We start from the raw sequence: 25,690 nt of genomic DNA, 5'->3' as shown, positions 1-25,690 counted from the left end.
GTCATCATAAGGGTCCTTGAAAGGGAAAGAGTGGGGCAGAAGGGGAGAGAGAGTCAGAGACAGAGATGTTGCTGGCTTTGAGGATGGAAGAAGGGGCCACACACCAAGGAATGCAGGCGGCCTCTAGAAGCTGGAAAAGACAAGGAAACGGATCACCCCACCCCACCCCGCCCCCTCAGGGCCTCCAGAGAGGAACGAAGCCCGGCCCACACCTTGATTTTAGCCCAGTGAGGTCCGCGCCAGACTTCTGACCTCCAGAGCTTAACATAATACATTTGTGTTAAGTCACTAAGTTCGTGGTAATTTGTTATGGCAGCAACAGGAAACAAATACAACATTGATCCCAGTCTACATCCTGGATATCTCCCAGAAGTAGGGAGGCTGAAGTGCTTATGGGCAGTCGTAAAAATCAGAGAGAAACCCAGAACGAAGAGTGCTCTTCCAGACACATCCTGGAGAGCTTAAGATGTCCGGGGGCTTGGACAAAAGACCCAAGAGTTTGTTCTGTTCCAGGCACAGGGGGTCAATGAACAGACATTGCTAACAAGCAAATTCCAGAAAACATTTATTTTATTTGTTTTATTTCATGAGCAATTACACTGGCTCAGATGGCTTCAACGTCAAGAGCAACTACTTCATAAAAGGTGTTTGTCTTTTACTCCTAGGTAGAGGAAACAGGTTACATCTGCCAGCAGCCCTGGTTTTGAAGTGCTGCCTTTAAAATTTGTTCTCTTTCCAGTATTACTCTCATTCTCTCAATGTGCCACTCTCGAAAACTCATTTCTCTTTTGCATTTTGTTCTACACCTTAAAAAATGGAGTCTAAGTTAAACCCAAGGTGGATCCACAGGGCTTCTGAGTACTGTCAGGGGCACAGAACGGTTAGCAATAGAACCCTTGGTTAAGAACAATCGTCATTAAGAACATGAAGCTTTAAAAATGATTTAAATTCTAATATTCATAGAAACAAAGATATTTTTCTAAAACTTCTTTACCAGCAGAGGACTCTGCTCACACAAATGCACTCTCAGATAACCTCAACGATCTTGCCTTTGTTTCTTGGCAACATAATCCTTGCCAAGCTTTTTCATCACATCCCCATGGCTTATCCCTGCTGTCTCCCCCTTAACTAATGTGTAATACTGCTGCACATACTTAGCAAAAGGTCTCACATGAGGCTCGATGGGAGTTCCATCTTTCCGAGTTAATGGCAGCATGACCAGAGGTCCCTTGCAAATGGCACAGATAAAGCGTTCGGTGTTCAACGATCTGGTGTAGCGGCCGACCCTAATGAGGAAAGAGACACCACACAGCAAAGGAATCAGTCACTGTACCTCAGCATCTTCTCTGAGCTGCTGGTCTTGGGCCCAAAGCCCAAGGGGGTTCTCAGAGAATAGGGCACTAGGCAGTGGCAGTGGTCAGGCCAGCTCAAAGCAGGAGAGAATGGAGAAAGAGGACATGGAAAGGAGTAGAGAGGTTTTGCTCCTCAAGTCAGATAGCCATGTACTTACTAATAAAAATCACTGAAAAGCTACTTGGAGGCTGTAGTAAAAACATAATTGGAAAAAGTCTGAGGAGAAGGGTCTTACCTGGATTTGCACTGAGAACATTCATAATAAATCCTGTAGTTAATCTTGTAGTTATGGCAACGGGTGACCCTGGGCAGCTCCGGGTGCACCATGTTAGATTTTTTGGCATAATACTTCCATGCATCCCCATGAGAATCACGGATACCATCGAGCAGCCAGGAGGCTGCGTGGCATATTTCATGGACCAAAGTATCCCGGAGTCGGTCTTGGAAGAGGAATGAAAAGAAATCATGAGCACTTAAATCAATTCCCTTCTGGTCTGCTACCCAACCACCCCTGGACTCTCAATCCCACCAGACACAATGCCATCTTATATAAGCATATGCCAGCAAGCATGAGTGTTATCTTCCCAGGATGGTAAACCTGAAATTTCTACCTACTTCAACCCAATTTTGTTAATGGCAGAGAGCCTTAGATGAGCAAGTCTTTTTGGAGCAGGTCCAACGTGCTCATCTTTTTGTGAGATGCTGCTAGAAACACATCCAGCCAAGACCTGGTTTCCGCTCTCCAAGAACATAAGTGGACAGGGTGGGGAACAATCACCATGGCCATGGGATTTGGTCAAGAGAAGTTCCATGGAGAAACTGGGATCTGAGCTGGGTCCTTAACAATTGCTGGGATTTAGAAAATTAGAAAGGCCATTCTAGGTGTGGTGAAAAATATGAGCAAAGGTTGGGGCCAGGAAGGCATGTGGTACATTTTGAAAGCCAGTGTGAAGAAAGCCTCGTTGGAGCACAGGCTAGCGGTGGAGTAGTGAGAGGCAAGACCTGCCAAGCGGAGTGGGGGCAGACTACGACAGCCTTGAAAGCCAGGCTCCAGGCACTGGCCAGCCCTAGGTTTCTCAGCAGGAAAGCAATGCAGAGGGGTGCAGGAGACTGAGCAGAGCAGGGAAAAGAGCGAGGTGGGCCCATACCTGGGCAGAGGCAAAGATGGAAAAGGAAATGATGATAGGAGAGTCATTATGAAGATCTGGTGATTGGCTAGAGACTGGGGACCTTGAATCTCAGTTACTAGAAGAATGGAGATACTGCCACTGACAACAGAGAGCTACAGAGAGAAAGTTAGGCCTAAGAGAAAGATAGATGAGTTGGCTTCTCAGCGATGGTGAGACATCCAATTATAAGGTCCTCTGAGCAACACACGGTAGGCCTGTTCCCCCAGGAACGACAGGTAAAGCTGTGACAGAGGCTGCCAGAGAATACCAGCACCTGAGAATAACTTAACAGGCGCTGTGTCAGAAGGAAAGAGCACAGTGGGACAGCTTCCACGCTCCTGCCTTCACCTGCAGAGTCACAGACTTTCAGAGAAATCTCAATCTTAGCATAACGCTCCTTCTTCGGGTGCTGTGTCTCGCCAGTGGTGCATAAGCCAGCAGTTCTCAGCATCTTTTTATTCCAGCTGATATCTATTTTCTCTGGCAGCTGAGAATGAAAAACAGTGAATCAGAAAGCAGTTCTAAGCAGACCAGAAAACAGTAACTCAAGAGTTTTGCAAATCTAAACATTCTGGGGAGAATAAAAGCTAAGTTGAAGCCCAAGTTAAGACAATTAACAGGCAGTCAGGACACAAGGGAGATTGTTGAGAGCAGGTGACTGCAGGATTTGTGCTCCCTTGCATGGAGACAAAGGTCAGGGGCAGCTGAGGAGAGAAGTACAAGCCTGCTGAGGTAGGAGACGGAAACCTGTGCATAAGAGCCATGAGGCAAAATGGAACATCAACTCAGAACACTCAGGTTCCCCTAATCAGAGTCACCTGATGTAACACCACTGTCATCAGGAAGGGCATCAAAGGCTGGGGAACCTTTAGAAAGATATAAGAACTTTCCCTGCAGGAAGTTTTGTCACTAGAGACAAAGTCTGCAAAACCTAATGACCACCGGGTCTCTCTGCTTCCAGATTCTCTCCAATCCAGTCTACACCCCCATGCTTCTGACAAATTGATTTATTTCAGCAGCCATTTCATGTCACATCATATCCCCATGCAGTGGTGCCTACTGATTTCAATTTAAGCTCCTCCAACCTGATCCCATGGCCCTCCATTATCTAGTCCTATGCTATCAAAAAAAAAAAAATAGCTAACATGTATTGCTTACCATGTTGTAGGCCCTGTTCCAGGCACGTTAGGTGTGTTAACTTACCTAGGCCTGACAATAATTCTAAGAAGTAGTAAGTACTATTATCGTCCCCATTTTACAGATGAGGAAACTGAGGCATAGGAGTAACTTACCCAAGGTCACATAGCTCCTTCCCATTATTCTTCAACATGAACCCTCTCTTCCAGATAATCAAGCCTCAACACATGCCCTCTCCCCCAAGACTGTTGTTCTCTGCACTTACCATCCTGCAAGAACCAGAACAAGTCTCACTTCCTCCAGGCAATCCTATTTCCTGGCCACTTAGGCTGTCAGTGATTTCTCCCTCTGCTGATCTCCTGTGGTAGTGACAGTCTGTACCATATATTCTAACCCACAAACATTCTCTATTTCTTTCACGTACACATGTCTCATCTCCGCATCTAAACTGACACTTCTCAAGGGCAGGAAATACACAGTTAGAACATCTGCACACCCCACAGCACCCAAGAGTGCTGGGCACAGAGCTGGTGTTCCATGAGTGCTTATTCAGTGACTACCTTTTTATGAAAAACAGAACTGTTCAACAGGGTGTAGATTCTCTGCACCAATTCATCCTTATTTTGCTTGAACTTCCTTCCGGAATACTGCTTTGAGTTTTCCAGGTCACGCAAGAAACATCCAGGTATTTTGCACATAGCATTCCTGCAAAGGCAAATTCAACTGAGTTTTATAGAGCTAAAGAAATAAATAGAAGAAATGCATACATACAGCTCATGTCAAGAGAGACTTGGGAAGCTTGCTGGTCCCTCTTCCTTCCAGCTCCTTACATGAGGGCATTTCCCAAGGTTCCATTCATAGCCTTTTTCCCTTCACTCTTTGCACATTCTCAGAGATGTGAAGCCTATGGTTTCAACCTCAACAGGAGTGATCCTACATCTGTATCCGCAGTCTCAATCTCTCTCCTGAGATGTAGTTCTGAGTTTACAATTGCCCGATGCAAATTTCCAACTAAGTAACATGAGCATGTCTCCAGTTCAATGTGTTTAATGATCCAACTTCTGTTATAACAGGTCAAAAACCTCAGAGACATTTTCTTTGTTTTTTTTTTTTTTTTGAGGGAAGATGGGCCCTGAGCTAACATCTGTTGCCAATCTTCCTCCTTTTTTTCCTTTTTTTCTCCCCAAAGCCCCAGTAGATAGTTGTACGTCATAGTTGTACATCCTTCTAGTTGCTCTGTGTGGGACACTGCCTCAGCACGGCTTGATGAGCGGTGAGTAGGTCCACGCTCAGGATCCGAACCGCGAACCTTGGGCCGCCAAAGTGGAACACGTGAACTAACCGCTATGCCACCAGACCAGCCCCCTCAGAGATATTTTTAATTCATTTCTCCCTTACCCTACATTGAATTAGGCACAAAAACCGACCATTATCTCCTTCACATTGTCTCTTCCATCCAGCCCCTCCTCTCCACCCCACTGTCAGCACCCTAGATCAAGTTCCTGTCCTCCCCTTTCTGCCTTGATACTACCACATTCCTCTGTGTTCCTTACCTCAGGGCTCTTTTTATTCTAATCCAACCACACACACACCTCCAGATTAATTTTCCTTGGCCATGTTCCAATTATGTCCCTCTCTGGCTTTTCACTGACTGACTGGCCTGGCATTCAAGGCCCAGATAAATCTGGTCCCAATGTCTATTTCCACTCTGGCCAAAGTGGGCAACCTAAAAGTTCCCTGGACACTAACTGTGATTTCCCCCCAGTTCATTCATGCCTTGGCACAACCCATTTGCCATGGCCTAGAATGACATCTCCACCTCTACTGAGAACAACCATCTGTGTAGTGCTTTATCATTTGCAAAGAACTTCCTTTTGCATTATCATATTTAATCCTCACAACCACCCTCCAAAGAAGCTATTCCTATTCTTATTATCTCCAGTGTGCAGATGAGGAAACTGAAGCTCAGAGGTTAAGTGACTTACCCAGAGTTCACAGAGACACTGAATCCCCTGATCTTTCGAAACATTAGACCATTATTGCTACCCCATCTGTCAAGGCTTAATTCAAATGCACAAAGAACAGTGGTGAACACATAAAGGACTCACACTTGTGATAACTATTTATTTAAACTGAAGCATTTTTATCTTGGCTGGGACAATTCACAAGTCCAAAGAGATGAGCCCACAGAGCTGGAAAGATAAAACAGAAGCAAACACAGGGAAATGAGTTTCTGACTTAACAGAACTCCTGAGACTGAGGTTTTGCCAGGACACTCATTAACCTTTAAGTCACAAAATAAACCCTATGTGAGGTGGCCGGGGTGAGCAGAGGGAAAAAGTACCAGACAAGGCAAAAACAGCTAAAAGGTCTTCATCCCAAAGCCTGATACAGGTGATGAACATTTCTGCCTCAAATTACTTAGTTCTGAAAGCAAATTTGCATCATAAAAGGTGACAGATGAAAACTCAAACCATCTGCAGATCTCAGCGGAGAACATGACCCTTACGTGTGTTTGTGCTCACGTCAAGCAGGCCTTGTGGCTTAGCATACCTTCACCTCAATGTCTGTGCTATTACTGCAGGCTGAGCATCTCCACATCAGAGGAACCAACAAGACACCAAATGGGTACATCAGACACCATGACCAGCAAGCACCCTACACAGGAACAATGCTAAGCACAATAGGAAGGCTATAGACTGAAACAGGAAGTACCAAGGCAACAGTGAGGGGTCCAAACAGGCTAGCCTCCTTTGGATGATGCAGAGGACAAAGACACAAAGGGACAGCTTCTTCCTTCTTTTGTCACACTCTCTAGCAAAGCAACCTGAGAGCTACCCAAGACACGTGTCCCTATAGGCAAAGCAGCTTAAATATGTACCTAGATTTCCAGAGAAAAAACTCTGCTGAAAGGGGATCCATCTAAGAGAGAACACGCCAAACTGCTGTCGGCTCCCTCACCCAGCAAGAAGTGCAGAACCAGAGAGAGCCTCTGCTTGGGTCCACGTCGCTCTGTTGCCCCAATGCCTGAGACATCATTCTCCTTCTCTCCTTAAGATGCATTTATTGTCCCAAAATACAGGTAAAAAAATAAACATACAGTCCTTCAAATATATTCCTTCTCTTGTAAGATAATTAAGATGTAAATATATATTACTCCTGAATGCAAGTGAAAACAAAGAAAATTATGCTTACTACATCATATTTTTAAGGGAAAATTGAGAAGTTCGTGGAATCTAAATGAGAAAACGTGTTAGTTTTTTGCTTCCTTAAAGTATTAGTATGTCTTTGGTCTAAATGACCTGTTGTTTTCAGTATCAATTATATACAGTTTAATAAAAATAAAGGAACTACAAGCAATCTATTTCACCCTAATGTTTAATAAAGCTTGAAAAGTTCACAAGAAGATATACAAGTAGTCAGAGTAACTGGGTTCATTGAACGCGCTAGAAAAACCTGGCAGACAGTCTTGGCTGCCCTCCCTCCAATTCCAGTGGATTGGAACAGGATGTCGGTTCTGCCTTCTCACCATTTCCACTGCGTTTGCTTTGGTTTAGTGCAAACTGGTGGCCATGAGGCTGTATCTAGCCTGAAAAAAAAAGTATCTTGTTTGGCTACACATCATTCTTTAATCTGAGTTTAAGGACAAAGGAAACCTAAGAGGCCAGAGCTGCTATGGGGGCAAAAGGGCTCCAGTCTGCCCTGCAGGGATCTTTGCAGAGCTCCCACGCCTGACTCTGCTGGGGGACCGGGAAGAGGGGAGTGGCAGGGTGTCTCCGCCTTCTGCTTCTACCCTCTCAATTCAGGGATGGAAACCCTGTTCCCCTCCCCCACCAGACTCCTTCATCCCCTTGAAGACACCCCTGCACGCCCAGTGGACTGCTTAACATGTGATAATTGTGCAATCAATTCCCGTTCAGTTGTACATACCCAGTTCCACATTTTTCAAATTTTGCTGCAGTAGGTTTCTTCTCTGAAGGCCCACGTCTTTTTTGTCCTCTAACAGCTGAAAAGATAACAGTTCATTTGTACCCTGAAAACTGGTACCATCGACCAACTGGCAGAAAGCTAAACCAAGGAGGAGCCCCCACAGCCAAACCCAAAGCAACGTCTATAAACGGAAACTGTCTGTCTGAAGCCTGCATACTGCTCCATCAGTCAGCGTGAAAGGTTCTGCCTCTGTGAGTCACAGCTGCCAGCTGAGTAAGCTGGGTAGGATTCTGTCGTAGGTATGGAGGACCGTAGAGGTTACATGAGCATGCCATTGGAGGTTAGAATGTGGGGGAAACTGAGGCACGTGCAGTATAAGGACTGGTATGGCATAGCTCACACACTTGCTCCGAGGAAAGTGGCTCATATCCTAGGCAGCACCTTCACCCAATATGCAAGCCAAATCTTTCCACCTTTGTCCAGCACCCATACTGCTGGTTGCTCTAGCCAGAGACATGTATCAGTAGTGTCAATCATTCATTTATTTTAAAAAGTTATTAAACATCTATTACATGCTAAACACCAGCTAGACCCTGGGAGAGACTAAAAGATGAGTAACAGTCTTCCCATCAAGAGGCTCACCGTCTACTGGGAGGACAGATTCAGAAACATATTCCAACACAGTTGTGTAAGTGCTTTAGTAGAGACAGAGTCTAAGAACTTTGGGAACCCAGGAGGGAGGAGCAACTCTGACTTATGGCTTCTTACAGAAGTGACAATTTGGCTGGGTCCTAAGGAAAATGGGATATCCTCAGGACAAAAAGTGCAGGGAGAAAGGTGGATGGAATGGCAAATACTAAGACATGGGCATTCCTCTCCTATTCCCAGAAAGACCCTTTTCACTGGGATGGCTGCCTCCCTTGGCCACTAGGAAGCTGCTGAAATACCATAGAGTTGATAGGCAGGACAGGCAGACATGACAAGATAGACGTATCCAGGGAAAAGGGCACGGCAGGCATGGCTGGCACACTTGGCAGGCTAGCATATTCGGGGGGACAACCATACTTGGTTTGATTGGCTTACCAGGTGTCATAGATAAATTTTTGGTTTTATTTTTCCTTTTCCGTGGTTGCTCTACCACAGGTGCAGGCTCTTCATCAGATGACAATTTTCTACCTGAAATCTCTAGGTTAGCCTCACGATCATTCAGTGGTTGGCCAAAATTTTCACCAACATTCTGCTCACCAACATCACCAGATGAATTGCGTTGGGAGACAGGCAACTCATCCATCTCTTTTTCATTTGAGGAAATTTGGCCCTGATCACATGAATCGTCTTCTATTATTACAGGGCCCTCCACATCATTACTCTTATCATCATCAATAACAAGTATCAGAGGCTCCTGTGTGGTAGGCTGCTCATCAGTATCAGATAACACTTCCAGAATCTCATCTGAAATTCAAGAGACACAATCACATATAATTATACTCCCTCTACCCACTCTTATGCATTCAACTTCAGATTATTGAGCACAAATTAAACAAGCCATGAACTGCAACATTATGAATCACAGTTAAGAATCAGTTATTTTTGATGGTTTTCCCTCTATTACTTTCTTTTTTTTTAAATTTTTTGTTTATTGCAGTAACATTGGTTTATAACATTGTATAAATTTCAGGTGTACATCATTATACTTCTATTTCTGCACAGATTACATCATGTTCACCACCCAAATACTTTCTTATTTTACTGAGAGCAGTGACAGATAAAACTACAATCCAAGTCCAGTGGCAATTTTCAAATTACATTCTCTAAGCAGCACAGTGTACGTGCTCAGTGGTTCCCAAACATGCGTCTGCAGACTTTTATATTTTCACTGGTCCACAGAATAATAAAAGAAACTAGAATAATAAAGTGAAGTTTTTTCCCATCAAGTTCAATTTTTATGATTTAAAGGACTGTCCTTTATTTTGCGATTATGTCTTCACTAAACTTTTGGTGCACTTTAAGAAATTATGGTGCTAGTAGATGGTAGTTAGAATTTACTTCCATCACTAGACAAATTAAAAATCGGCAACTCTACATTAGCCACCAAAATTTAATTTTCTAACTAGTCCATAAGCGCAAAGCTCTCAGAACCACTGATATAAGAGTGAGGAGTTAAGTCCTGATGTCAGCGCTAGGTGCCCAGGGAACATCTGGAATGTCACCGCCCTCAATGAGGGTCCCTCCATCTGGAAATGAGGGGCAGCATGTCTAACACCACACGCTTTCTGGAGTCTGTTCAGAGCTCAACTTCTAGGTTTCTATGATTCTGGATGTAAAAAGTATAAACCACAGCATAGGAAAGATGTGAAAATATATTTATGATGCAAAAACTCTTTATCCTAAAATTGCAGATTTGGGATAATATATTTTGAGAGTCTCATCTATTATTTGAATTAATTATCAAAGAACTTCAGATATACAATAGGGAAAGAGAAAGGAGTGGGTGTTCCTATGGTAAAAAGTCATCCTTCCTAGAAAATTTAAAGATTTCTCACCTGTAATTGAAATTATAAAAAACAAAAAGTAGAGACACACTACATTGACAAAGGTTAGAAGTGAGGTTGGAAGTATGTGTTAAAGCTCCTCAGGCCTTTTTTTCTGTAAAATTACATAAATTCATTATAACAACAACAAAAAAAATGATATGTGGAGAACAGTAAAGAAACATACAAAGACAGTCCTGGGGGAGCATTCTTCATCCCTCCATTACCAGGATGGATGCCCACAGTTAGAGGCCACTGGTCAGAGACGTAAGAGCAGCCTTAGTTGAAAGTTTATCCTCAAAAGACTATGGATCTTCTGATTCAAGGAGTCAGCAACTGGCGGCCCAGAGTGATGAACTGGTTTTGGGCCCTGTCATTCATGCCCTACTCTAAAGCTACCTCCCTTGCGGCTCTCTTTGCATTACAGTAGCTTGCCCTGTCATATCCCCTACTCTGCACCTGGACCTCTAGCCTGCTCAGGCAATCCACTCAGAGCTAGAGAGAAGGAGGGAGAGAAGAAATTAGAGAGGACAGGTGATGAAACAGTAGGAGACTAGGGTTCCAAGCCACCTCTCCTTTTCCTGCTCTGATATCCCAGGTTAGCCAGGAAACTCTAGCCAATGGTAGCTCTTGAGTAGTTATCAAAGAAGTAGCCAGTGTTTTAAGGGTGCCAGTACTTTAACTAGGTGCCTATGTATCATGCCCTATATCTGGTACTAAGCGAACAAAGATCAATAAAATACTATCCCTGATGCTTAAGAAACTCCTAGTCCTCCTACGTTTCACATCCACTGAGCAGGTTCTGAACTGAGAGTAAAGCTCCACACCTCCTGAAAGATTAAAAGGGCCGCTGAATCAAAAGAGGCAAGGATCTGCTGTGGGAAACAGGCCCAAGAAAAACAGGACTCTCTAGAAAATATAAAGGGAGTAGCGAAAGGCAAAGACAAACAGCTAGATGGAGAAAGCAAGGAATCCCCTGAGAAGTCACTGCCTGCTGGCCCACAACCATCACACACCGAAGTCTCTCTCCATCAGGCTGGAAAGAATGAGCCTGTGCCTCTTACTCCTCTTTCCCCCTCTTTGTCATTCCCACACATGGAGGAGGAGGAGAAGAGCTGAACGGGGAGAAGCAGAGCAGCCTTCATACTTCTCAGTCTCAGTTGTTGGCTTTCTTCCCTCTGCTCCCTTGATGTAGTGCTAGGTAGGTCAGAACTCTTCTGAGGGGGATTGTCCATGGTCTAAGGCAGCAGGAACAGTGGCTGCTGTGTTAGGAAATTTACCAGGGGGTGTCGGGAATCCAGCCATATCCACATCCAGCACATATGAGGAAAGAAGTGGTGGCGCCCACTACTACGTGATTCAGAATAGAATGTTTGTTGACTCTTATCCTGAAACAACTGTGTGTGATGAGGCTGCAGAGCTCAGCTACTTCTGTCAGTTAGTAGTATACTTGCCTTTGCTACTTATTTTGGAAATCTTAGCTCTCTGTTCCTCAGGGAAGTATTCATCCTCAGAGTCTGAGTCAATCACCACGTAGCTGAGTGATGAGACAGGGAAAAACAAAAGAGAAACATGAATGCAACATTCTTCTTTTCCTGGCATTTTCTTCCTTTTCTATAATGCGCATGGTCACTTAGAAATGCTCTGTTGGTTTGTTTCCTGCAGTAACTCTGTTCTCCTTCTTTGGAACTAGTAAATCATTATTTTTGATTTTCCATCTTTTCCATCTTTCTACTGAATCTTTCCATCTGTTTCAATCCTTTCAAAAGGACTGAGAGTGAAATGGACTTTCAGAGGGTATGTATTCAAACAGTCTGGTGCAATGGGAAATCTGATTAGGGAAATGTCTAGTTAATTGCCATTTTTCTTTATCAATGTTGAGATTCAGCTGCCTAGGAAGGGTGGAGAGCCACAGATGGAGAGAGGCAGCCTTAGAGCAGAGAAGTTTCTCCTCGGCGCCACTCTTTGCAGCCTGAAGCCAGCCCCACCCTCTCTAATTGACAGACTGCTCTGGCAGGAGTCAACCTCAGCAGTACCCCTGTGCCACCCAGGGTGCTGGTGGTGAACACCCCTCTGAGGCCCTCATTCTTGGCCAGCCCTTGTATTTGGGTCAGAGGTTCCAGAAGGTTGAAATTCGCCACCTTTCTGTATTTTCCAAACAGTGTACAATAAGTCTGATATACCTTTATAATGAGTGAGAAACCTATTTAAAACACTGTTAGAGGACTTGTCTGTACCTGTTACAGACACAAATCCATTAATCCATTTCCACCATATTCACCACTTCTAAGCTGCCAAGTTGATGGGCCTTTGCTATCCTGTTGACCATTCTATCCTTAAAATTCTTTTATTGATTTCCGGGATACCTTTCTGTTTTGATTCTCTTCTCACCTTTCCATCCACTCCTTCTCACTCACTTCTCTTTCTCAACTCATTCCCACGGTTTATCCACAGCCCTTTCATACCAATCCAATCAATTACTAAGGACTAGATAAGCATTATCTATCTGCCAGCCCAATCCGTTATACCTAGCCCAATTTTCTTCCGACTTCTAGCTCCACAGTTTCAACTTCCTTCCTGGATATCCTGTGGGTAGGGCCAATTTTTAGTCAGCATGCACAGGAATAACCTTACCATTTATTGATGGCATCTGTTCTGACCAGTCAGGCAGCCGTCCTGACTAAGCCCTGTTTGTACTCTGTTGGTTGTTAAATGTTTTGAATATCAGCCCTGTCTACAGGCCTCTCAATTTCAACATGTCCAAAACTGAATTCATCACCTTCTTTCCCAAATCCACCCTTCCTTCAGTATCCCATATATAGAAGCCACCTGGGACTAGACCAAGATCTGTGGGCACTCCTGGCAGGCCCCTTAAAACGGATTTTCTTTACATATTTGTTCAACACGTATCTAGTGAAGGCAGGAAGAAACCAATTTTTCTATTTAAAAATTGGATACAGTAATCCCTCCTTATCTTCGGTTTTGCTTTCCATGGTTTCAGTTACCCACATCAATCATGGTCTGAAAATATTATATGGAAAATTACAGAAATAAACAATTTATAAGTTGTAAATTGCACGTCATTCTGAATTATGTGATGAAATCTCGTGCCGTCCCACCCGGAACATGAATCGTCCCTTTGTCCAGCATATCCATGCTGTATATGCTACCTTCCTGTTAGTCATTTAATAGCCGTCTAGGTTATCAGATCGACTATCATGATATCGCAGTGCCTACGTTCAAGTAACTCTTATTTTACTTAATAATGGCCCCAAAGCGCAAGAGTAGTGATGCTGGCAATTCAGATATGCCAAAGAGAAGCCATAAGGTGCTTCCTTTTAAGTGAAAATGTGAAAGTTCTTGACTTAATAAGGAAAGAAAAGAATCATATGCTGAGGTTGCTAAGATGTGCAGTAACTTTTATTATAGTATATTGTCATAATTGTTCTATTTTATTATTATTGTTGTTAATCTCTTATCGTGCCTAATTTACAAATTAAACTTTATTATAGGTATGTATGTATGGGAAAAAACATAGTATATATAGAGTTCAGTACTATCTGTGGTTTCAGGCATCCACTGGGGGTCTTGGAACATATCCCCCATGGATAAGGGGGGACTACTGTACTTTTTAATTTATTACCAAACAAGCAATTTATTATGTATAATATTATAAATCAGAATACTTCTAATGATCCTTGATAAACCATTTATAAAATGTAAATGACAGTGATGGAAATATTCTGCATCTTTGATTGTGGTGATGGCTACATTACCATATACATTTGTCAGAATTCATCAAACTGTACACCTAAAAAGGGTGAATTTTGCTGTATGTAAATCATACCTCAATAAACTTGACTTTAAAAGTATAAAAGAATAGGGGGCCAGCCCAGTGGCACAGTGGTTAAGTTTGCACACTCTGCTTCGACAGCCCAGGGATCTCTGGGTTCGGATCCCGGGCGTGGACCTACACACCGCTCATCAAGCCATGCTGTCGCAGTGTCCCACATACAAAATGAAGGAAGAATGGCACAGACATTAGCTCAGTGACAATCTTCCTCACAAACAAAAAAGTTTAAAGAATAAAACCAATCATTTCTAGTAAATAGCTTTACACAATGCATTATTTGGTTCTAGAATTTTAGCTGAGTACAACTGCTAACTTTAAGTCACTTTTCACACACATTGGTGTCAGGCTTGGTGGCTTACATGTTGCAAAATAATCAACAGAGATAAATCAGAGCTAGCTAGAAAAAGGTTTTCTCACGTGACAGCACTATTTGGCTTGATGAGGGAACAAGAATGACCAATTCACATTTCCACAGTAATTCAAGGAGTTGATGTAGAAACCACAGCTGTCTAGCACCATATTTCAGATTTATTCCAGTAATTTTTTTAGCACCTCCTATAGTCTGGCACCCGGACAACACCCTTCATCTAGCTCTGGCTAGAGTAGAGGGCTCCTTATAGGAATAGTAGTAGATAATGCTGAAAGACAGGTTAGGGTCGGATCACAGAGGACTTTAACTACTGGGCTAAATAGTTTGATTTTCCTATGACAAGCAAGTTGAACAGGGGATCAATATGATCAAAGCAGTGCCTCAGGAGATTAATCTGGAAATGGGATGCAGACTGGACCAGAGGAGGAAGAGATCAGGGTGGAAGCCCACTTAAAAAGCTCCTGTGGGGGCCGGCCCGGTGGCGTAAGCGGTTAAGTGCGCGTGCTCCGCTGCAGCGGCCCGGGGTTTGCCGGTTCAGATCCCGGGTGCGCACTGACGCACCGCTTGGCAAGCCATGCTGTGGCGGCGTCCCACATAAAGTGGAGGAAGATGGGCACAGATGTTAGCCCAGGGCCAGTCTTCCTCAGCAAAAAAAAGAGGAGGATTGGCAGATGTTAGCACAGGGCTGATCTCCTCACAAAAAAAAAAAAAAAAAAAAAAAGCTCCTGTACTAATACAAGAGTAAAAACTGATAAGGGCCTAAGCAGCAGAGACCGCAAGTTAAGGGATGGTTCACAGAGACATTTTGAAGAAGAAACTGACCAATTAGATAATGGGCCAGGGATAAGGAACCTAGTATTTTGAACCTGGTTGTGAGATCAAACACCCATTATGACCCTGAACACAGCATTCACAGAGGAAAAGCGATGGTTTATTCTTAAATCTTCTTACCCAGAACATCATTCCTTAAAAAAAAAATCAAATTTCACTAATTCTCCCACTTACCTGGTGTTCTCTTTTTGCATGCTCCTTCTGGCCACAACTAAATCAGAGAAAGAAAGAGGGCATCAGAAAGCATCTGAAGCATGATAAAATCTGGTTACCATGTCTTTAACTCCCTAAAACCAAAGTCCATAAGTTAGAGCTGGTTAAAATTCATGGTGGACTCTTACATCCCCCGTGAGATAGAGAGAGGAAATAAAAGTAGGGAGACCTAGAATGAAAAAGGTAAAAGAAGCAAATTAGAAAAGAAGCACAGAGAACTTCCTCTGCCCTTAACAATAGGGAAATAAACTCCATTTCACCAATCTAGAGAGAGCCCGAGAGGAGACAAACCTAGGACCAGCTTACACCCAATGTCCCAAATCACATTTCAGTCATCTCTACAAAGACATGGTTAAATTACACTTTAAAATTTAAATTACAGCTTTGAGTGAACTCTACTTACAGGATTCCAATTCTTCATCACTGCTCGAGTCCACAGTAAGAATGTAACTGCAAAAATAAAATACACCCTGGGTTAAAGGAAGGCTACTAACATCATAAGCAACCAAACGTCAAAAATCTCAAAGGAAGCGAACCACCAGTCAGAGTTTCTGAAACGCAAAAAGGTTTTAAGGGCTTATGAAATTAAGATCACAATAGGGGAGGTGAAGAAAACTTAGAAGCAACAAGTTGCTCAGTCCTTCCTGCAGGATCAGAGAGGGACAGAATGGTAGTTGAGTCTCATTAGCTATCAGTGAGAAGCTTGTTTTCTGCCAAGTGATTTATTTCTATTTAAAGATATGAAAGTGAATGCTGAGAAGGAGGCCACAAGGGAGAGGACTTGAGGATGAAGAGATGACAGTTAAAAATTGAAAGAGCAAAAGAGCAAGGAGGACATCCTTGGGGGCTTTACTCTTTGAAGAGGACCTACTTACCCGGATTGCTCTCTGGGTAGATGGACAAATACTGAAGTCCATTTCTTCGGGAGCAAACAAAGGATGATTTCAAAGTGGTAACTGCTCCCTGCAGTGAACCATGATGTTGGGGCCTCCACTTCTCTGCCTCACAATTTGCCAGAGGCCCTAGCACTCATTCTTCCCTGCCCTCTGGCAGGCTGCTTGGCCTGTTGTTATGGCTGCGCAGTACTGCCTGAGGTGACGCCAAAGCACATTCTGGCTTGGCTTGGGATCCTCCAGCTCACCAGATAGCAGCCGACTGAATATCCCATGTCAGCCACTCATGACATAAATCCATAATCCAGCTCAGAGAAGTCATTCCGCAAGAAGCATCACTTCAATGCTGGAGCATGGCTACAGTCTAGGACCTAATCATGGGTAATCTTTTCATTAGTTATTGTGACACAGAGCTCACAGAGGATACCAAAAGTGCTAAAGAAAGTAGATATAAATAATAGCTATAAGGTTTTACATATATTTATATGGTTTTACATATTTATAAAGTTTTACATATAAAAAGTTAGCCTTAACCACTTCTTGAGGACTTTTATTTTGGCCTTGAGGTTGATTCCCATGTAAGTGAGCATAAGTGAGGCCATCTTGTTATACTCAATGGCCCCAGCCCCTCTTCTGTGTGACTACTCGCTGCTCTGCATGTACTCTAAAAAATTCACATGCTCTCCTGATTTATGGCCTCTGCTTACATATGTACTGCCCAATAGCTTGATAAATTAAAAACTTCGTTCTATGAGTTTCTCTCCAGGAACAGGCTGACCACAGGTGGGAAATACACCTACAAGGTATCCATCAGCTGAGAGAAGAATGGAACAATGTGATGCCTGGAGCCCATCACGCCTGGAGACCAACATCCCTGGACCTCCTCCTTACTGCCCATTTTCCCTATATAACTGCCTTAAGATTCTGTAATCTTTGAATATGGTTTTCTGAGACATTCATCTGCCATCTTCCTGATTATGCCAGCTAATCGAATTAAAACTTCCTTTCTTAATCCCTAACTCATTGTGATTAATTGGCTCAGATCAAGGCTATCAGAGCAAGGCCATTGCTCAGTAACAACTGAACTGATTATATACTTTCAAGACACATGCTAGTTCACCCCCTCGATTAAATCTCCTATTCATTTATTGATCACTGCACACCAGACTTATTCAGTAGTAGACTTCAAGTTGTTGGGTTTTTTTTTTCAGGAAACAAACTGTTGCTGAGTGTAAGGTTTCCCAGGTATGGGTCAAAATGTGACCTTGGTTATCTTGAAACCTATTATCAATTAAATAGCACTACATACAAACTAAAATGTGATTCATACTTCATCTATATTCTTACATACTTTTGTGTTACACACACACACACACACACACACACACACATTGTTTTAGAGGTCAGGCAAAAGGAATAAGGGATCAGAGACATGACACAAAAAGTTACATGACAAAGAGCCCCACTCTAATCCCTAAAGACAAAATATCGAATTCCAGGTTGGATAGTAACCAACAGGAAAAGTGGTCCGAGGAAAGCACTAAGGAAGAAATAGGTGGTCAAGGAGGCAGATTTTGTTAGATACTTTTTCCAAATAAAATTTACCACCAGGAGTACAAGTCTCTAGAGAGTATTTCAAGGCTCAATGTCGCTGTTATTAGAAAATATATGTACCTAGGAAAAGCCAGTTGGCTTAACCCTAACTCTATCATGAAAGGACTAAGAAATCACATTAGAAGGTTTTGAAGATACACCAAACAAAAACCCTCAAAAACTTTAAAGTAAAGGATCCAAAGAAGATCTCCCCTTTAAAACCGGGGCCATAAACCATAGAGACTATGTATCCTTTTATATGATTACAGAAAAAGATCTACAAGAACCAACACCAACTTATTATTACCTCAGAAGAATGAGAGGTTGTGTACGCGTGAGGGTGGATTTTCACTTTTTACTTTAGATGCTTCTGTATTGTTTATCTTTACCACAGGCTTGTATTCCCTTGGTAATTTCTGAAACTCAATAAATGTTATAAGTAAATATGAAAGGTACATGTGTGCTTCATTCATTCACTGATTCAACATTTATTGAACGTCTACAACAGCCAGCCCAGTAGGTGACCCGTTTGCTTTTGTGATCTGATTGTTTTAAACTGAGTATAACGGTAATTTTTAAAATATACTTTTTCTTATGGTAGTATTAACAAAACCAAGAATCTTGGGCTAAAAAAGACTAGTCAGTAGGCATCAGAGAGTACTAACTAGGCTTTGATTGATCAATGAAAACTAGTCCCCCACTCTTTGCATTATGTATTTCAGTAGCATTTCTGCCTTCAAACTGACAAAACTCCCTTCACTCTGCTAATGGCTTTGTCTCATAAGTCACTGGGAAAATAGAAGCAATCAGACAGGAACTCCCTCATCCTCCCAACAAATCTATCGACCTACGTGTAACTACACCCAACTCTCTGCCTTCTCTATCAGTAACAAGGAACAGTGTCCCTACCACTATCTAAGGCCAAGCCCTCCCTTGTTTGGATCTCATCCCCCTCTAGCCTTCTCAAGGATTTTATTCCTGCAATTTTCTATTCTGTGCTGCATTACTGATCCGTCTCTCCTGGATCATTCATTCTACTATCCCTAGACCCCATGTCTCCCAATTTTATATTTCTATCCTTGAACTCTCCACTGAACTCCAACTGTCTACATGACATCCTGGACATTAACTAAGTACCTAAAACGTAACATGGCCAACACAGAATTCTTAATTTCCTCCCTCAATCCTGTTCTTTTACCAATCTTACCCATCTCAGTCAATGGCACCACCATCCACCCAGTAACGCAAACCAAAAATTTAGGAGTTATCTTGATTTCTCTCTTTCTCTCACCTCCCACATCCAATCCATCACCAAGACCTGTTGGTTCTACCTCTAGAGTACATTTCACCTAACCTAAGACATTATTATATGTGCCTCTCAGAAAGAAAAAAAACACTACCAAATGATGATATGCTATCAAATGTATGATCCACCCCAATTTCAGAAATGTTAACATGTAAAAAAGTCTCAGAATTGATGAACTACAAAATATCCTATATTCATCCAAATCTCTCCAACTCCACTATTACCACCCTAGTCTAAGCCACCATCACTTCTCACCTAGACTTCTGTATATCAAGTTCTTGGGCCTCAACTGTAAAAGAACCACGTATCTCATAGGGCTATTGTGAAAATTAAACAAGATAATATTGGGCCGGCACCGTGGCTTGGCGGTTAAGTGCGCGCACTCTGCTGCTGGCAGCCCGGGTTCGGATCCCGGGCACGCACCGACGCACTGCTTCTCTGGCCATGCTGAGACCGCGTCCCACATACAGCAACTAGAAGGCTGTGCAACTATGACATACAACTATCTACTGGGGCTTTGGGGGAAAAAATAAATAAATAAAATTTAAAAAAATAATAATTAAACAAGATAATATCACCCTTCTATAGGATCCTGTACTTTTCCCCCATCACAGCATCTATCACACTATACTGTAATAGCCTGTTTACACGTTTTTATCTCCCATTCCAGATGGTGAGCTATGCAAGGATTTGGAAGTATATCCGTTTCACACTGTTTGGTACAAAGTCAGTACTGAATGAATATTTGTTGAATAAATGAATGAATGGATCTCAAAAAGTGCTTCCAAGAACCCCTTTTATTATTTCCCACCCTCCCACCCACACCCCCATAGAACCTTGTTTTTAAAGGATTTTGCCTACCAGATCTCATTAAGTACTAATTTTCTCCATTTAAAAAATTAATTACACACATATGCCCATTTATGTGAAGGTGTGAGGTACAGAGTCAGCCCAAAGTAAAAACAAACAAAAAACTAACAATACTGTCTGCATTAATGAAAATACAGTGCCCGGATCCTGAAACATAATGGTCCCAACTTGCAGTGAGGGTGGATGGAGAGACTGGCAGGTTGTTGCCCAGCCTCAAGGGCAATCTCCAATGAGAAGTCCAAAATCTGGTCTTTGCATCTGTGGCTGCAGGAACTCAGGTTTCTCAATTCTTCATCAAATGCTAGAGGAGTAACTCCTTTTAACCAAATTTGCAAGGGGCTAACCAGAGTGCCTGTTTACTTCTCAGGAGAACTAATGCCAAACATCTACCCTGGACAAGTGACTGAGGGTCATGAGAGAGCTAGGATTTTACCTTGTGCACTTCTGATCACACACACATTACTTTAACTTTTTGGTTGAATGCTGCAACAAGCATCTTTGTGCATTTAATTATTTTCATAAATTGGATTTTCCTAGGATTAATTTCCAAAAGTCAAACCATTCAACCAAAAGTATGACCAATTTTAGGGGCTGGCCTGGTGGCGTAGTGGTTAAGTTCGCACGCTCTGCTTCAGCGGCCCAGGGTTTGCAGGTTCAGATCCCGGGTGCGGACCTAAACACCACTCATCAAGCCATGCTGTGGTGGCATCCCATATACAAAATAAAGGAAGATGAGCACAAATGTTAGCTCAGGGCCCATCTTTCTCAGCAAAAAGAGGAAGATTGGCAATGGATGTTAGCTCATGGCCAAACTTCCTCAAAAAGTATGACCAATTTTATAACTCTTAGTATATTTGCTTAACCATTTCCAAAGGGTTGTATCAGTTTATGTCAGCAGCATTATTAAAACAGGACTAAGTATTTTAAATTTGCTAATTTAATGGGTAAATAATTTTTTAGTTAGCATTTCTTTTTATTACTGCCTAAGATGTATATTTTCCAATATTTGTTTTCTGCATTCTTTTCCTAATGCCCTCCCATTTTAATGACTATCACAAAATAATGTTTACCAGATAGTTTTGTGACTGAACACTGAAAAGAGGAGTGAGGAAGAGAACACTTTGTCCCTATACTTCCAACAGTCCCACTCTCCAGAGATCAACAACGTATCTTATTTATTCTTCTCAAAAGTTCTTAAGCATAAGCACATACCAGCATAAGCACATACCAGCATAAGCACATACCAGCATAAGCATCAAGTATACACACCTTTTTTTTTTTTAATAAATAGTATTATGCTATATGAATTGTTCTGCAGCTTGAAGTTTTTCATTTTATATATCTTGGTGGTCTTCCCATTATCAGTACATATAGCTCTTATCACATTTTTTGGATGAACCCTAATTTATTCAACTACACCCTAAGGACATTTAAGCTCCTTCCAAGCTTGTGCTATTACAAACAATGCTGCAATGAACATCTTTGTATGTATTTCTCTGTGTACTACTAATTAAGTCATAAATCCTTCTTCCACAGAACTGAACGAAGATCAAAACAGCCTGTATACGTCTATATATGACTAAATGAACATGAGTTACAGGGAGAAGGGGAAAAGGAGTCAAGAGAAAATAAGAGTGAACTACAAAAAGAGCATGTATACTAACCACATTTACGCACTTACGTATATGTGAGTATATGTATAAAGAAATTAAATAAAATTGTTCTAAAAGTGAAAGAAAAAGTCCTAGTAGTAGAATTACTGGGTCAAAGGACATGGGCATTTAAAATTTTGATATTACCAGATTGCCTCCAAAAAGACTGTACCAATTTATATTCCCGCCATGACTGTATGAAATTGCCTATTCCCCTACAAATTTGCCACCTCTGGATATTATCAAACTTTTTTCAATCTTTGACAATCTGATATATGAAAAATTGTATCTCATTTAAAATGTTTTCATTTCTTTAAATATAAGTAATATAATCAAAAGTTGAATAAATTTTAATGTCTGTGCTCCATTTGTATTTTTTCCCTGAGAACTACCTTCTAATATCTTTTGTCCATTTTCTATTTGTTTTTTCACCTTTTAATTGTTGATTTGTGAAAGTTCCCTTAGATTAAGGAAAATAGGCTTTTATCATAGGTAATGCAAATATTTTTCCAGTTTGTTATTTGTCATTTTTATGCTTTTGTTTGATATCAAACTTAGAAAGACCTCCCCCACTTCAAAATTATTGGAAACAAAATCCACCCATGTTTTCTAACATTTTTAATAGCTTCATTTTTTTATTTTTAAATATGTTATCCACATGTAATTGATTTTGGTATAAGGAGTGTTTAGGTAAGAATCCAATTCTTATTTTTTTCCAAATGGTCAGCCAATCATCTTCAAATTATTTGTTGTTAATCTTTCCCCCACTGATTTGAAATGTCATTTTGTACCATGAACTAAATTTTCATATGTATTTGGGTCTATTTCCAGACTCTTTGTTCTATGGTTTCCACTTTCTCCCATATCATACACTTACATGCTTATCTGTGAAGGAGGAAAACAGGTCAGTGTTCCAGGAGAGCGAAGACTTAGAGAAGACAACTCTCTTAAAATACCACGTTACAAGAAGAAAAATACTTCATTGTGTACCTCTAGAGGGCAGCACTGTAAACTATAAGGTGGAAGTAACATAAGGACAGGTTCAAAGTTCATCAAAATGAAGAACTTTCTAGAAATTACACATATTCAACAATGCATTGCAAGGAGTTGTGCACTCTTGGTCACTAACAGAGATGTTATACAGAGGATTCATGCATTGGGTAGGAGGCTGGACTCCTATGATTCTAAAATCCCTTTTTATAATTCTCATTTTATAACTAATCAAGTCATACACTCCACAGACTCTAAATGAAATAAACGTACACTTTTTAAGAAAAGTCATTTTGCCAACAGAGTAGGACTAAACTAAGAGAAAAGAGAATTTTTCAAATCTCACCAATCATCATCCTGGATCTTCGACTGGCTAGCCTCTTCTGCAGACATGTCCACGTCTGTAGTCAAGACAAAGAAATACTTTTTTAAGAAAACCAGAACCTAGAACCAATTAGACATTTCTACATTCTGCGCTTATCTTTGAGCAGCTTCTTCATCCTAATGTAAAGCCAAAACTTTGCTCTGTGAAGTGAGAAATTTAAATTTGTTTGTTGCAAACTTTCCTGGACGGAGAAAACTTGAGACAAGGCATACCACCCCTCTCTCACCTTGCCCCACCAAAGTTCTTTGCAGATCAATCAGAAAGCCCAAAGCACACGGTGGCCCCTGATGTTAAGGCATCTCGACCACCACGTGTTATGGAGATGTGCAAGGAGGACATTCATTCATTAGCCCCCAGATAAATTTTCTCCCCGTTGTAAGGCTTCTGTATGCACTAACCCCCACTGCGTCACCAGTCCAGTGCTCTCTTGCCCTTAAACGGATTCCCACCCCTCACATTGCCACCAGCCTTCCACTCTCCCCACGCCTTCACTCTTCCTACTCCTGCCTCCCGCCCCAGCCAGTCTTGCACCAATCAGGCCTCGACCTCTCTACTCATCCCTCACACCTCCATCCCCCTGCTCCCGCCTCTTGTCCCCAGGAGGTCTTGTGTGATCAGGCCCAGACCCGCCCCCAACTCCCACCCCCAGCCAGTCTTGTGCCAATCAGGCCTCAACACCTCCACTCACGCTGCCACGCCTCCACTCACCACCCCCCCACCCCCGCCTCTGGTGCCCAGGAAGTCTTGCAGCATCAGGCCAAGACCCCTGCCCCCACTCCTGCCCCAGCCAGTCTTGCACCAATCAGGTCTCGACACCTCCACTCACCCCACCCACGCTTCCACTCCCCCCCCCCACCTCTTCACCCCCCTCCCTCACACCCCCCCTCCTGCCTCTCGTCCCCAGGAAGTCTCGCAGGATCAGGCCAAGACCCCTCCCCCCACTCCCTTGCACCAATCAGGTCTCGACACCTCCAGTCACCCCACCCACGCCTCCAGCCCCCCCCACTCCCGCCTCTCGTCCCCAGGAAGTCCTGCAGGATCTGGCCAAGACCCCTCCTCCCACTCCCACCCCAAGCCTGTCTTGCACCAATCAGACCTCGACACCTCCACTCGCGCCACCCACGCCTCCAGCCCCTACCCTGCTCCCGCCTCTCGTCCCCAGGAAGTCTCGCGGGATCAGGCCAAGACCCCTGCCCCCACTCCAGCCTGTCTTGCACCAATCAGACCTCGACACCTCCACTCGCGCCACCCACGCCTCCACCCCCCACCCTGCTCCCGCCTCTCGTCCCCAGGAAGTCTCGTGGGATCAGGCGAAGACCCCTGCCCCCACTCCATCCTGTCTTGCACCAATCAGACCTGGACACCTCCACTCGCGCCACCCACGCCTCCACCCACCCTGCTCCCGCCTCTCGTCCCCAGGAAGTCTCGCGGGATCAGGCCAAGACTCCTGCCCCCACTCCTGCCCCCAGCCAGTCTTGCACTAATCAGACCATGAAACCTTCATTAACCCCCCCAAGCCTCCACCCCCTTCGCCCACCTCTCGTCCCCAGGTCTCGTATCATTAGGTCCAGACCCATCCCCCCACTCCCACCTCCCACCCCCAGCCAGTTTTGCACCAATCAGGCCTCGACACCTCCACTCATGGCCCCCCCCCACGCCCGCCTTTCCCTCCCAGTGTATCAGGCATCGATAAGGCGTCCACCTCCCACAGACACACCACTACCTGCCCTCCACCTGCCCTGGCTTCTACTCTCTACTCTGACCTCAGTCAGCCAGCCGGCCTTCCACCCATCAGGCATCGACCACCTCTACGCCCCCACCACCCCCACACCCCCACCAGCCCTCCACCTCCACCACCCTACACTCCCAAATCACTCCGCCAGCTGTTCTTCCACCCCTCAGGCCTAAACACCCCAAAACCACACACCACGTCCCACCCTCTACCCCCCCCCATTCCCCATCTTCGCTTTAGCAGAGTTAATATCCCTAACAAAAAAAATCTCTTCTTCCGAAAGCCCTTTTAAGTGGAAACAGGAAAAATATTTTGTCAGAATCTGTCCCAAGGTTCACGGACAATCAGAGTGTCTAGGGCATATGGCGGTCCTGGTTTTAATTAAGTCCGCTCAACTAGGATGAGCTTCAAGATTGTTCCCGCTTCAGTACCCACCTCAGCCCCACCAGTCACCTACCTGCTCTGGCCGCCTCTGGCGTGGCCGATTGCCGTTCAACTCCCACTGCGCGTGGAAGGAGTGCGAGATCCCGAGCAACTGTGAGGGGCGGCAATCGCGAGACCTTTTATAGAGCCCAAGCTCAGTGTGACGTAGGAACTGACGTGTTCCCGCCCTCCCTGTACCCACCAATCACAGCGTGGTCACCAAGCAAATTTAAACTTCGCAACTATGAACTCAAATTTAGCGCTCAGCCGCAGTGCTTCCAGAATGTCTCACTTCCACCGGGTATTGCTTATTTGTTCCAAAAGTGCCATTTCATGCAGAGCTCAGGGCCCCAAGCCTGTTTTTGTACTTCGGCGATCCCTAAATTAACTTTTTGGGTGACAGGGAAAAACTCAGCTGAGTCCTCCCCAACAAAGTTCCATCCTTGTGAGGACTTGGAT

At 43.4% G+C, this 25,690-nt stretch overlaps 1 protein-coding gene across 1 annotated transcript; it reads right to left on the bottom strand.

Moving 5' to 3' along the window:
• Positions 1-991: 991 nt before the first annotated feature.
• Positions 992-25,352, bottom strand: GCNA (germ cell nuclear acidic peptidase). The gene is made up of 11 exons (XM_058536170.1): positions 25,266-25,352; positions 23,038-23,092; positions 15,791-15,837; positions 15,349-15,385; positions 11,575-11,657; positions 8,673-9,041; positions 7,590-7,665; positions 4,220-4,364; positions 2,871-3,009; positions 1,589-1,793; positions 992-1,286 (listed from the first exon to the last, which is right to left on the bottom strand). The coding sequence occupies exons 2-11, from the start codon at positions 23,082-23,084 to the stop codon at positions 1,037-1,039; spliced, it is 1,398 nt and encodes a 465-aa protein (XP_058392153.1). The 5' UTR covers positions 23,085-23,092; positions 25,266-25,352; the 3' UTR covers positions 992-1,036.
• Positions 25,353-25,690: the final 338 nt, after the last annotated feature.

This window comes from Diceros bicornis, chromosome X (assembly GCF_020826845.1).
Source record: "Diceros bicornis minor isolate mBicDic1 chromosome X, mDicBic1.mat.cur, whole genome shotgun sequence".
NCBI classification, from domain to species: Eukaryota; Metazoa; Chordata; class Mammalia; order Perissodactyla; family Rhinocerotidae; genus Diceros; species Diceros bicornis.
This window is presented reverse-complemented; position numbering and strand designations above follow the sequence as displayed.

Coding starts and splice junctions, on each gene's coding strand:
- GCNA (XM_058536170.1), bottom strand. CDS start 23,084: ATGTCTGCAGAAGAGGCTAGCCAGTCGAAGATCCAGGATGATGATTG. Junction 4,365..7,589: donor TTTGAAAAATGTGGAACTGG/GTATGTACAACT, acceptor TTGCCTTTGCAG/GAATGCTATGTGCAAAATAC. Junction 3,010..4,219: donor GTTCTGTTTTTCATAAAAAG/GTAGTCACTGAA, acceptor TTTCATTCTCAG/CTGCCAGAGAAAATAGATAT.